The following is a 13,470-nucleotide window of genomic DNA, read 5'->3' as shown; positions in this document are numbered from 1 at the left end:
CCTCCTCCTTCCCTTTCTCCTCCTCCTCACCATTTCTTTCTTTCTTTCTTTCTTTCTTTCTCTGCCGTGTTGCGCTGGGTTCACATGTTGACAAACAAAAATATGAATAATTAGTATAATTAATAAGAAGTTAAATCTGGTGCAACCAGATGAATGCGGAGATGAGACTGAGGTTCCGGTGAAACGTTCTCGTGTTCCGGGCGTGAAGCTTCGCTGCGGATCGATAGAAAGGAATGGTCCGGAGGGCCCGCGAGGACGATATGGCGACGCCCATCGTGTGACGTCACCCGCTGCTACGGCGGATTTTGACGAATGGATATAAAAATAACGGAGAGGGAGACGAACGGTGCCGCGCCGGCGTAAGCGGCTTTGGAGTAAGAACCTTTTAAACCCAGGTAAATGTGATTAATGCGGCGGTGGCGGCGGCGGCTCGTTTCGAGGGTTGTCATGTGACCCCGCCTCCAGACCTTCTAACCAGGACGTGCCGGTTTATTTATGCCGGTGAACGTCCATCCACTCGAAAAAAGTAAAAAATAATCCCGGACGAGACACGGCCGGCCCCGCCCCCTCAGCAGGTGCAGCACCGCGCCGGGGTCGTCCTGGCGGGCGACGAGTATTCGCCGTGCAGCGTCACCTGAACCAATCAGCGACTGGCTCTCATCATCGCGAGTGCATGAGTGTAAGTGTGCATGTGAGTGTGTGTGCGCGAGTGTGTGTGAGTGTAATTGAGTGTGCGTGAGTGTAAGTGTGAGTAAGTGTGCGTGTGTGTGTGTGTGTAATTGAGTGTAAGTGTGAGTAAGTGTGCACGAGTGTGCATGTGAGTGAGTGTGAGAGTGCCTGTGTGTGTGTGTGCACGAGTGTGCATGTTTGTGCATAAGTGAGTGTGCGTGAGTGTAAGTGTGCGCGAGTGTGCATGTGAGTAAGTGTGCGTGTGTGTGTGAGTGTAATTGAGTGTAAGTGTGCACGAGTGTGCATGTGAGTAAGTGTGGGTGTGTGTGAGTGAGTGTGAGTGCCTGTGTGTGTGTGTATGCACGAGTGTGCATGTTTGTGCATAAGTGAGTGTGTATGAGTGTGTGTGGCAGGAGTTTATGATGGTGTAGGGGGGCGGCGTGGGGGGAATTCTGCTCGCACACAAACAAAAACCCTCTGACTTGGCGGAACCTTCACCTGCCGTACGAGTTTAACTGTGTGTGTGTGTGTCTCTCTCTCTCTCTCTCTCTCTCTCTCTCTCCCTGCCAGGACTGGCCCTTTGACGACGGGGCCCCGCCTCCCTCCAAGGTGGTGGAGGACTGGCTGAGCCTGCTGAAGAGCCGCTTCCTGGAAGAGCCGGGCTGCTGTGTGGCTGTTCACTGCGTGGCGGGGCTGGGAAGGTCCGTTCCCGGCGCCGTAACGCACAACCGACATATTTACACGAATATTCGACACGCCCAGTCCGGACCGCCAGGACGCTTCGCGTTATTAACAGCCGCGTGAATGGCGTAAAATAGTCTAAAATATGCATTTGCGTCGCAACTTATGCGTCAGAGTCGTAAACGAGCGGCTTTTACAACCGTCTCGGGGGGAGGGGGAGGAGGGGCGAGGGCCACGCCCATGCCGTTCCCATCCGCGGCCCGCCGAAGCCCGTCCCCCTCCGTCCCCCTCCCCGGGGAGTCGGCCCCGCTTCTTGAGCGGGCGCCAGCGCGCTCTTGGCCCCGCCTTGTTTATTTTCGTACCGTTCAGATGGGAAACACCGGCCCGCTTTCGGAGAGAGAGCCTCGCCTTGCCCCTCCTCGCCCCGGCCACTAATTACAGCCGTTCCGGAGGGTTCTCTGGACCGGGGTTCTCGTGCTCAGGAGGAAACGGAACGTGCTTTTTGGCCTTTTGTTGAAATGCCCGGTCGGAGCTTAACAGAAAATGAACGACACGGCCTGAACTTTCACCCGCTACGCCGCGCTCGTCCCACGGTGCCAGATAATGGACGTCGCCAGAATAAGTGCATAAGCCGCATAAATAAATCGGTCATCTGGACCTCGATGGGAGTAGCCCTTTAATATGATTGACAGCTCTCGTGCACACTTCTTCCTGCGATTTTTTTTTTTTTTTTTTTAAACCCCCAACTACTCAAAATACTCTGTTTTAGCCAAAAACCGCACAATCTGGCAACCCTGAGAACGAGATCCCGTTTCTCGTCATGAAATCGGCATCAGCACAACGCCAGACGTCTCCGGCAAATATATCATCTTATTAAAGAATTTGAACTGGGGAGTCCGACACTCCCGAGGGCACCCAACCAACCATTCACGTCTTGAATATCGTCTCAAACGTTATACCCCGTAAAATACGATATATTTTTTTTTCTTCTTCCCCCCCAGAGCTCCTGTTCTTGTTGCCTTGGCGCTGATTGAAAGTGGAATGAAGTATGAAGATGCCATCCAGTTCATTAGACAGTAAGTATTCTGTTGTTCTGAAAAACCACACGTTCAACAAGCTGAACCAACGGCAACGTCTTCTGAAAAGGTGTGTGTTGTTTTTTCGGACCTTTTTTCGCGCTTTCTCGCTCTTTGTACAAGATTAGTTATATGTGATTATATGTAAATCAGTGTGACCCAAGGGCTCGAAATCCCTTCCAGCGACTTCCATAAGAAAAGTTTTTTTCTCTCGCCGATCCGCAAATGCCGTTGGTTCAATAACCCTTTTTTATTATATACGTAAGAGGCGTGTTTATTCCGAGTGTTTCTGAAAAGGAGGTTTTTTTTTTGTTTTTTTTCCGTTTTTAAACCCGGGGGTTTGTTTCACGTTGTAACACGTCACAGTTCCTTCACAATAAATCGGGGGGGTTTGGTTGGACCGGGGGTGTCATACGTTTCGGCTCGCTCGCTAAAGTCTGGTATCTGCTCGGCCTCCGCAGGAAGCGCCGGGGGGCCATCAACAGCAAGCAGCTCACCTACCTGGAGAAGTACCGTCCCAAACAGAGACTCCGCTACAAGCACCCCCACATTTTCAAGAACAAGTGCTGCGTCATGTGACCCCCCCCCGGCAGACGGAACCCGGACCAGCGCGGGAAAAAAACGGACTCGGACCTCCACACGACGCACTTTGCTCTTCGTACGCGCCGCCACGGACTGCCGTGGCCCGGCCACGCCCCCACGCCGCCTCACGTCTGAAACGGGGGCGGGCTTAGAATTACACCCAGAAAAAAAAGAGGCGTTTGGGGTCGACGTTGTTGCCCCCTCGGCCCAAAGTGTCCCACGTCCCGCCTCTCGGAGGACGAGATTTGCGGGATTCGAGGGGACCGGCGGAAATGTATCTGTTTCTTTTCTTTTTTTTAATTTTATTTTTCTCGTGCCTGCTCTGTTCCCTCCCTCTCTCTCTCTCTCTCTCTCTCTCTCTATCCCTCTCTCCGGCCTATCAGCCGCGGGCCGTCCGGGAAACCGCCGCGTGCCGGCGTACGTTTTAATTTCCCACGATGCTTCGGCGCTTCGTTTTTTTTTTTTTTTTACGTTCTTTCCTTTCTTTTCTCCTCCTCCCTTCCCCGCCGAGTGAGCTCGGAACGCGCCTGCGGTTACGTTCGCGGCGAAGAGGGGATTTGATGTTTAATGGAAACCTTGATTTTCTTTTTCTGTTCTTCTAGCACACTGATTGTACGGTGTTTTTAAACCTCGACACACAAGGTCCTGGCGACGCCCGGGCCGATTCATATATATATATACGTAGCGCGATGGGCGCCGAGCTGTTACAGCGGAGACGCGGGGTGGGACGGGTGGGTCCTTTCACCCGCTTGAGACACGCCTCCTTTTTTTTTTTTTTGGAAGGGCCCCGCCTTCAACTGTATAGAGAAATGTTATCAATAAAGGATGTCAATCATGAGCCGTCCAACCTGAGTGGCGCCTCTGTCGTGCGGCGGTGGCGCCGGGCGCGAGCCGGAGATGAGTCATGTGAACCGCCAAAGCGAAGTGATCACGCCGAACCCCCCACTGGCACCGCCACCGCCGGAACGTTCTGTCCCGGAACACGACTGGCTGTTGATAAAAGCTGCTGCCCACACGCGCCGGCTTTTGTGAACTCGCTCGAGCGCGATTTCTTCAGAGGGACCGCGGACAAAGACTCGGCTCCTCCTCAGCTAGCGCCGCATTTTACTTTCTTATACGACTAACAAGAAATATAGGGTTCTAAAACAGAGGTGTGTTGGTCAGTCTTCTCGGAAGCTGCTGTAATGGTTCTCCGATTTCGGCCTTCGGTAGAGACCGTCGGAGAGGCCAGAAGACCCCTCGCTTCATGCCAACAAGGCTCGAGCGGTCACTAATCATCTTGCAGCAGCAGGATGGCTCGAGACCGGAGTCGGGCAGACGGAACATGATTTTGTTTTCTGGTGACTGGGCATAGAAGTATATTTGCATAAAACAATTCGCCATTACCAAGGTTTACATGCTTTAAGCTGTTTTGCATAGAGAAATCAGCAACAATACAAAGTTTTTTATATATATATATATATATATAAGCACTATATAATGAAATTTATTATTGTAAATTATACTTTAAAATAAGAATTACAGTACAGGCCAGAAGTCTGGACACCTTCTCACTCATCGTGTTTTCTTTATCTTCATGACCATTTACGTTGGTAGATCCTCACTGAAGGCATCAGAACTATGAATGAACACATGTGGAGTTCTGTACTTAACAAAAAAAAGGTGAAATAATATATTCTATAATATATTCTAGTTTCTTTGATCTGATTACTGCTTTGCACACTCTTGCCATTCTCTCGATGAGCTTCAAGAGGTCGTCACCTGAAATGCTTCTCCAACAGTCTTGAAGGAGTTCCCAGAGGTGTTTAGCACTTGTTGGTCCAGATCACCCCAAACCATCTGGATTGGGTTCAGGTCCGGTGACTGTGGAGGTCAGGTCTCCACTTTTTGTTAAGTACATAACTCCACATGTGAACATATCTGGAGCTAAGCGCCCCCTGCTGGTGGGAATACCAAAAAAAGTGCACAACTCCCAAGAGCCTCACTACGTCCAGCCACAGGTTTCGGCTTCTGCAGAGCCCTTGTTTCATGATCCTCCCTTTTCAGATGATGAAGAGCAACACATTTCCTCAGCCGGGCAATCGGGCGTCTAAATCAAATCATAGAACGTATCCCATTCAGCTGAATGCTGGCGGCACGATGGAGGCCAGTGCCACAGCGTGGAAGCAGGACCACCGCTACTCCAAGGTGGTCACACCCTCACCACGCGAGAGCCGTCTGCTGTTCACTGACGTGGCCGCAAATGCAAGCTGAGGCGAAGCAGTTCAAGTGCACGTACACGGCGTGGCCCTCATGTACATTCAGTAAACGTTTAGGTCCTGAACTGGGGGCGTGGATCACCAAGTGGACCTCCGGGGACTTCCCACAAAGGCACAAGGTGCTCCCCAACCCAACATCACTCCTTTATATTATACCAACAGGCGGAGTCGGACCAACGCGGACACATTTACACCGAATTCAAGCAGCAAATTAAGTTGCAGCGAAGAACAAAATTCCAAGAGTTTTTAGGGACATATAAAATAAATTTTATTATCCATTTTTCTTCATTTCTACACTGTAGTTGCATCTCTAGACACGGTAATCATGAAAGAACGCAGCTACACTTATTGAAAAACGGATGCAAATTTTTCCGCCTTGCCTCCGAATCTCAATATACAATTATTGTATGAAAAAAAAAGAAAAGAAAAAGAAGAGGAACCTAATTTAGTCTTTTTTTTTTTTTTTTTTCTCCTTCTTTGTATATTAGACTCAACATAAAAATGTGGTGGCCTGGGGAGAGGGAGGGTGGCAGTCGACTGGCTCAGGGCTGGGCGCCCGCGGCTGCGGGCACCTGTGCGGCCAGGGCACCGGGGGACGAGATGACGGGAGAGCCGGCCATGTTACCCAGGGGCTGTTGTGATGATGACATGGATGTGATGCCTGCAAGGGGGGGAAAAAAAAAAAAAAAAAAAAACAAATTTTACATTTAGCATTTACCAGACGCCCTGGAGACACTCAGGGTTAAGTGTCTTGCTCAGGGACACGATGGTAGTAAGTGGGATTTGAACCCGGGTCTTCTGGTCCATAGTGTGTTACCCACTAGGCCACTACCACCCGTAATTACTAGTCATGAATCTCCATTAGCGTGTGGATACGGCCATATGCAGTAGCGTGTGCAACCGAACGGCCATATGCAAAAACTCGCATTTAGAATCTGTTTGCGAGTGCGTGGACGTAGCACAGCTGCAATCCACGCGGTTGCGTTTAATTTACACTCTTCAAACTATGTTGACTGGTCGCAACGTGCATGACAACATGAGGGCAATAGCCAATTCACAGAAGATTCAATAGTCATAGAAACGGAATTAAAAAGATCCACTAATTTGTCATGAGCGAGTGTGTATATATTTTACTATGGAGCGGACCTTTGTATAGGCTGCATCTACATCTACTCGTTTTTAAAAGAAATGGTGCATAAATAAGCCACACGTGTCCCCACTGGAGCATGAGATGATTTTTTTTTTTTTTACTGTACTAAAATTGTCGTACTGAAGCCTGACGCTACGCCATTACGTCGTCACACGCTTCCTCTGCGGAATGACGGGAAAAGCAGGACCACCCTCCTGTGCGTTCGAGCTTATTTTCCAGACGACGCTGCATCATATGCGTTTCGTGTCTTTTCCATGGTGAGGGTCTACGTGCACGAAGAAACGGACTCATCGGTCCACTGTGACCCGTCCGGTAATTTCATGTCTGACGGCAGGAAGCAGGAAGCGTGCAGGGAGACGGCTGGTTTAAATAAAGAGCGCGTGTGCGCCGTACCGGTCATCATGCTGGACGTGCTGACTGGGGTGGAGCCTGTCGACAGCCCGGACGTGGAGCCCATTCGAGCCTGGTCCTTCACGATGGGAACTGGAAGAAGAGAGAGACGGCCGGGACATTTACATTTACAGCATTTATCCAGAGCGACTAACAATCAGTAGTTACAGGGACAGTCCCCCCCTGGAGACAGGGTTAAGTGTCTTGCTCAGGGACACGATGGTGGTAAGTGGGATTCGAACCCGGGTCTTCTGGTTCATAGGCGAGTGTGTTACCCACTAGGTTACTACCGCCGGGACTCACAGAAGTAGGCGTGCTCCATGGCCTCTCTGGCCGTGAGGCGGGCTTGGTGGTCGTAGCGCAGCAGCTTGTCCAGGAAGTCCAGCGCCTCGTTGCTGACCAGGTGCTGGTTCTCGCTGTGCACGAACCTCTCCCACCTCTTGCGGGAATGTCTGAAAGAATTCCCGAGGGACGGGGGACGTGATTACGCAACGTCCACACCCTCGGCGAGTGCGGCACAGGCACTTTAACCTCCCGTACGACACAAAACATTTGTGCTGTGAATTATGTGGCAGCTTACAGCACAATAAGTCTAGCACGGATAAAAGACATTTTCATGAAATTATCATGTAAAAATGTATTTATTTATAAAAACCCACCTGCCCAAAATATCATTGAAACGTGGATCTAGCTCGATGTTGTATTTGTCAATGTAGTCGTACAAATCTTCTGTGCCCAAGACCTTAGCGATTCGTACAAGCTGCAAAGAAAAAGGAGCGACTCTCTAATGCAAGTAGGCAAACCAAGACTAGAGATACATATTATTATTATTATTATTATTAAAAATCTACTGTACCTGATCATAGTTGTCGTGTCCGTGGAAGAAGGGCTCTTTTCTGAAAATCATACTGGCCAGCATGCAGCCTAAACTCCACATGTCTAAACTGTAGTCATACATCTGCAGAGGAGAAACGAAAAATGTGCAGAAATAGTTTACCAGTAAAATAAAAAAAAACTGTATGAATAAATATGGACTCTATCATTTGACATTTTTGTGTAAGACTTTGCATTAACGCTAGAAGGCAGCGGCATGATGGAGAGAGAACAGTCTCTGACCTGGTAGTCCACCAGCAGCTCAGGTCCTTTGAAATATCTTGATGCAACCCGCACGTTGTACTCTTGGCTTGGGTGGTAGAACTCTGCCAAACCCCAGTCTATCAGACGAAGCTTTTTATCCCCAAACACAATAAAAAAAAAAAAAAAAAGGGAAATTGAAATAAGTAAATTACAGATTGAAATGAGTTTAATTAAGCTCAGCATTTGCTCAAAGCTCTGTTATATATAACAAGCTAAAATTAGTGTAACAGAAATGCAGGCGTCTGGTACCCCCCCAAAAAAAACAGAACAAATGGAACCTTAGTGACCGTTTCAGAGCACACTGGGTAGTGTAGTCAATTGGATTAATGTGTTAAATCTAAAAAAATAAATACATTTAAAAAATCCAAAAGCTCTGCCTCTAGAAGCGGTCTTACCTCTTAGAATTTAATTCTGCCAAGTGAGTAAAAAAGGGCACAAATTAGACCTCCAACCATTTGTCAACTCTGCTTTGGCAGAACTTTTGGCCTTCCTAAAATGACCTGGAGGCTACTCCGACGCCCCTACTCTTGGAGACGCCAACTTTCGTGAACATTACCTTTCTGTGTTCATGGTCAATCATGACGTTGTGTGGTTTGACGTCTCTATGCATGATTCCCATACTGTGGCAGTAGTCCAGGGCCTGTGGAGAGTTTAAGCAGTCACTTATATGCAATAATCCAATAGAAAAATATTTTTTTTTTTTTTTTTTTTTTTTTGCTGATGCTTTGTTTCTATTAGTCCGTGTCACAGCGGCAGGGGTCAAAGTTCAATAATAATTTGGAAGGCCTAGTGCGCTCAACTGACAATAAACCACGCAAAAACGTTAACTCCATACGTTCAAAAAAGTGAAGTGATTGTCACTTGTGATACACGGCAGCACAGCACACGGTGCACACGGTGAAATGTGTCCTCTGCATTTAACCCATCGCCCTTGGTGAGCAGTGGGCGGCCATGACAGGCGCCCGGGGAGCAGTGTGTGGGGACGGTGCTTTGCTCAGTGGCACCCTGGTGGACCGGGATTCGAACCGGCAACCTTCCGATTACGGGGCCGCTTCCTTAACCGCCAGGCCACCGCCGCCCCCAAAAGGCTGCAAGAAGTTCCGCAAACCATTCACGTCCAGACGCCGCGGCCCGGGCGAGGGCTAAAGCTCAACCCACAGCGGGGATGATTCAGTGGGACAAAGGGCACGGCGGATGCGGTTTCGGTGTGGGCCGGCTTTAAGGGCTAACACACCCGAGCCTGAGCAGAGGGACGCGGCGTCCGATCAGCGAGCCACGTTAACAGGCCGCTTTCTTCCGCCTTTACCTCAACGTGAGCTTCATACGAGCAGTAAGGAGGTTGGCCGTGCGTTTATGAACATTTTTTTTTTTTTTTTTTAAAGAGCCGTATTTTCCCGCACGTCCACTGAAATAAATCCTTGTAGCTTTGACTCGGCTAACTCCCCTTTACCCCCAGTCAGACTAAACACCCAGACGATCCTGCGGCCTATGAAGCCGGCAGCGAAGCGGTGTTTTCAGGGAATTTAAAGGCTCCATTAACGGCGGAGCGAACTACAAATGAGCTTTTTTAAAAAATTTATAAAAAAAAAAAAAAAAAATTGGGGTTTAAAAGTGAAAGCGGTGGAGTGATCGTCACTGTGAAATTCTGCATCTGACCCGTCGCCCAAGCGAGCAGCCACGAAAGACGCCTCGGCATGGCGGGTCCGCTTCCTTACCCGCTGGGCCACCCCTGCCCCCGTTATCGCATCCCATGCGACAATTACGCCCTTACCTTTAAGATTTCATACATGTAGAACCGTATGTCATAGTCCGATAGCGTCTGATACAATTGCTGAAGGGAAGAAAAGAATAAATAATTATAATATAATTTTTTTTTTTTTTTTTAAATAACCAGCGTGCAGTTGTTGTACAGTAAAACAAGCCAAAGAACATACCTTGAAGTCTGTGTTGTTAACGTGTTCAAAAACCAGAGCTGGTGTTCGAGACTGGCAGAGGGAAAAGGTTACCGATAATAAAAGGTTATTACACACATTTATTCTTATTAGCGCATATTTCAAAACTCCTCCGGGCAACTCACCACCGGGTCCTTCACGATATCTAAGAGTGTGATGATGTTCGGGCCGCCCCTCAAGTTCTCTAGGATTTTAATTTCCCGCTTGATTTTCTTCTTCTTCACCGGCTGCAATCAAAAAGTGCGGAAAAACAGTCCTGCATGACGACAAGCTGCGCCGTGCAGTATTTCGCGGCCAGAATAGCAGCGCCATAAAAAGGCGAGGGTTTACCTTCAGGATTTTCACGACGACTTTCTCGTTGTTGGTTATGTTGATTGCTTCGAACACTTCGCTGTACTTGCCGCGGCCCAGCTTCCGGACCAGCTGGTAGTCGTCCTGGTTCCTGTCGGCGGGAGAAACGAGAGGCTTTAGGGGGGAGAACGCTCCGGGCTTTATTTAGGGGAACTGGTGCGACCACCGGGGCCACTCACCCCCACTCCACGACGTGCGACTCGTAGTCCCAGTACTCGCGAGGCCTCTGCGTGTTCACGTCGGGGTAGACCCTGGATCGGCTGGTGACCGGGCCGGACATGCTTGGGACGGGTCGCGGCGCTCGGAACTAGACAGAAATTGGATCAACGGGAACTGTTGAGGGCAAAACACCGGCACAATGCGTGCACGGGTCCGATATCGCCGAGGGCGCGAACCACGTGACCTACTTCCACAGCAAGAGAGCACGTTGGACAAGTTTACAAAAATTTTTTTTTTTAAATAACAGCCTGATCTTAAAATGCTTCGGATCCCACGGAAACACATCCTACGCGCTACTCTTTGAAGTGTTAAAGTGGGATAAAAGAACAGTAAACCCCGCCCATCATGTCAACGCTTCGGTTTCTGCAGTTATGGAAAGCCGCTGAAAGGTACACGGTGCTTCTATTGAAACGAGCATTTGTTAAGATAACCAACTCTTAATTAACAAAAAAAAAAATCTGGCCCAGGCCTAACGCGTTTAAAGACGGTACGTGTCAAGGTGGGCAGCTAAAGCATCGCGCGAAGCTTAAAACCGAGCCGAAACGAGACTAGAACAGCGCAGACGCTTGTTGAGATAAATGCTAAATATATGACTGCATTCCTGCTGACTTTCGTGGGTGGGTGTGTGTGTGCGTGAAAGAAGAAACGGTGTAAAAATAGGGTGCTAGGAGCACAGTTGGTAACACGCTCGCCTATGAACCAAAGGAAGTCCTGTGTTCAAACCCCACTTACTACTATTGTGTGTCTGAGCAGGACACTTAACCCCGAGTGTCTCCAGGGGGGGACTGTCCCTGTAACTACTCAGTGCAAGTCGCTCTGGATAAGGGCCGTTAATGAAGTGAAATTATAGTCATTGTGAAACACTGCGGCACAGCACACGGTGCGCACAACAAAATGTGTCCTCTGCTTTTAACCACAGTGCTTTTTGGGACGGTGCTTTAATCAGTGGCACCTCGGCGGATCAGGATTCGAACCGGCAACCTTCTGATTACGGGCCGCTTTACTACTCTGGATTGCCCTGGTGTGGCGGTGGACTACTTGAATCTGAAGGAACAACAAATCTGACAAATCCGGATAGTGGCCTTCACTGGTCACTAGCTGGCAACTCACCTGGAATACGAGGTTTTCCAGAGACCTCTATGGAGCGGCTGAGAAGGCTGAACTGGAGGGGAGGGCAGAGGAGCCTTGAAGACACAATCGAAGAAAGAAATGGTCACGCACATTGCATTCAGAAGACCTAGGAACTATCAAAACAGAAAAAACAGCATTCACGTTGGTGTACAATCATCAAGACAAGCGATGCATGCATTGCTGATTCTTATTACGTTCCTGGAACATCGCCGTTACATCCTCACTAGTCGCGGGTCCAATTTGACGGCAACGCGGAGGAGCTACACGACTCGGCTGCAACGGAACCCGTATTGCATTCAATTGCACTGAACCAACCAGCTCGTTAACCTTCCATCGCATATGGCGACCAATAAACTGTGGCTAGCGAGCAAAGGGACGGGGTTCGGGCTCAAAATTAATCATGCGCGATTTATATATATATATATATATATATATATGTGTGTGTGTGTCTTTAATCGAATTAGTGTTGCTTACTGGTATTTCCGAATGCGGGAAAGGTAAAGCGGGCTAGCCTTCCAGCTAACGCTAAGCTAGCTATCGGCTCGCGCCTTGCGGACGGTCGATCAAGAGTTTTGTTTCAAAATATCATTTATTACTTTTTAAGTCATGTGATGAAATCAGAGACGATTGTCGAATTAAAACCGGCGTTTAAAAAAGATACGATGCGCGACATCGAGGAGAAAAAAAAAACAGTAAATGTACCGTCGGCCGAGCAGGAGACTGACTGCCGCTAGCTAGCTAGCCTGTTGCCAGATCTTGCCAGCGGAAATTCAACCTGGTCTTTTAAAAGAAAATAAAAAGATAAGCGACTAGTACACTCAATACCAAACACACACAAAAACCAAACGTCTTGGTTTTTTTAAAAGATGCGTCTGAAATAAGAGACGCGGGGAAGTATTTGTACAGAACAGATAAGTAATTACAGATGGGCTAACGTCGCTTAAGTCACCTTATGACAGCCATCTTTCTTGCGTTTAAGACGCATTTGGTGCCGAAAGGACGAAGCGGCACAATAAACGTGTACAGACACCGAAAAATGCTCGGAGAATAACGTTTTTAAAAAATACACGCAACCACACGTACAAGCGGCTCAGTTAAAGTTGGCCTCGAAGCTAGCGGATTTGGCAACAGTAGCTCCAGGGGATGCAGCCATCTTCAGAAGAAAGGAACAAACCGGTCGAAATCTGGACGATAAAACATGCCGGCCGAACGGGTGCTGGGCAGTAAAGCGGGACGCGGCTCTTTATCATGCGCCGTCGGGGGTTTTAGGCCGGTATGGCACGATCAAGCGGTTTCCGCCGAACCAGAAGCCGCCGCCGCCACATTCTAGTCATCGCTAGCTAAAGGGTGTCGAGCCACCTCTCTAGCGCGACAACTCGTCATCCCGTTTCCATTCGCTCGTTAACAATAATCTCGCCCCGCGGTTATTATTATTCTTATTTTTGTCGGTTTTACTCGGCCACAACGCGTAGAACCGACGGCCGCGGCGAAACGGAAGAGTGAGGGCGACGCGCAGGCACTACCTCTCGCTGCTCCGGGGCGACAATATGGCGGCTCCCGCGGAACCGCCGCTCCGGCAAACAAGTCGAGGCGCGGAAGAGCGCCGCGGCCTCCCGTCCTCCAGGGGGCGCCCACGCCGTTCGCGGCGAGTTTGCCCGCCCGCCTGCCAAGAACTCCAGGTTTAGTTTCAACTTTTATTTATTATTAAGTAAGTCTCTAAAGTAAATCGACGTTTTCATTCAACGCTGTGACTGAATTCGCTGTTGAAATTAGACATTTACTTTTTTTTGGTATGTTTTCTCCAACATTAAATACCCGTTTTTTTTATTAAAATAATAATAATAATCACAGATGCTGTTAATGGATCTATTTTA

At 48.9% G+C, this 13,470-nt stretch overlaps 2 protein-coding genes across 3 annotated transcripts; one reads left to right on the top strand and one right to left on the bottom strand.

Annotated features, from left to right (window-relative positions):
- The first annotated feature begins 161 nt into the window (after positions 1–161).
- Positions 162–3,846, top strand: LOC114770594 (protein tyrosine phosphatase type IVA 3-like). The gene is made up of 4 exons (XM_028964631.1): positions 162–178; positions 1,101–1,370; positions 2,352–2,426; positions 2,888–3,846. The coding sequence occupies exons 1-4, from the start codon at positions 162–164 to the stop codon at positions 3,003–3,005; spliced, it is 480 nt and encodes a 159-aa protein (XP_028820464.1). The 3' UTR covers positions 3,006–3,846.
- A 1,861-nt stretch (positions 3,847–5,707) lies between these two features.
- Positions 5,708–13,199, bottom strand: LOC114770189 (casein kinase II subunit alpha). Of its 2 annotated transcripts, none has more exons than XM_028963890.1 (14): positions 13,120–13,199; positions 11,576–11,649; positions 10,426–10,553; positions 10,226–10,337; positions 10,021–10,122; positions 9,878–9,928; positions 9,715–9,774; positions 8,500–8,583; positions 7,923–8,033; positions 7,663–7,764; positions 7,466–7,566; positions 7,110–7,258; positions 6,810–6,899; positions 5,708–5,927 (listed from the first exon to the last, which is right to left on the bottom strand). In XM_028963890.1, exons 3-14 carry the CDS (start codon positions 10,524–10,526, stop codon positions 5,809–5,811), a joined length of 1,182 nt encoding a protein of 393 aa, XP_028819723.1. In that variant the 5' UTR covers positions 10,527–10,553; positions 11,576–11,649; positions 13,120–13,199; the 3' UTR covers positions 5,708–5,808. The 2 variants fall into 2 exon arrangements, with proteins under 2 accessions (XP_028819723.1, XP_028819724.1); XM_028963891.1 differs by lacking the exon at positions 13,120–13,199 and adding an exon at positions 12,299–12,347.
- Between the last annotated feature and the right edge of the window lie 271 nt (positions 13,200–13,470).

Source organism: Denticeps clupeoides, chromosome 20, assembly GCF_900700375.1.
Source record: "Denticeps clupeoides chromosome 20, fDenClu1.1, whole genome shotgun sequence".
NCBI classification, from domain to species: domain Eukaryota; kingdom Metazoa; phylum Chordata; class Actinopteri; order Clupeiformes; family Denticipitidae; genus Denticeps; species Denticeps clupeoides.
Note: the sequence above shows the minus strand (reverse complement) of the source record. Positions and strands in the feature narration are given on the sequence as shown.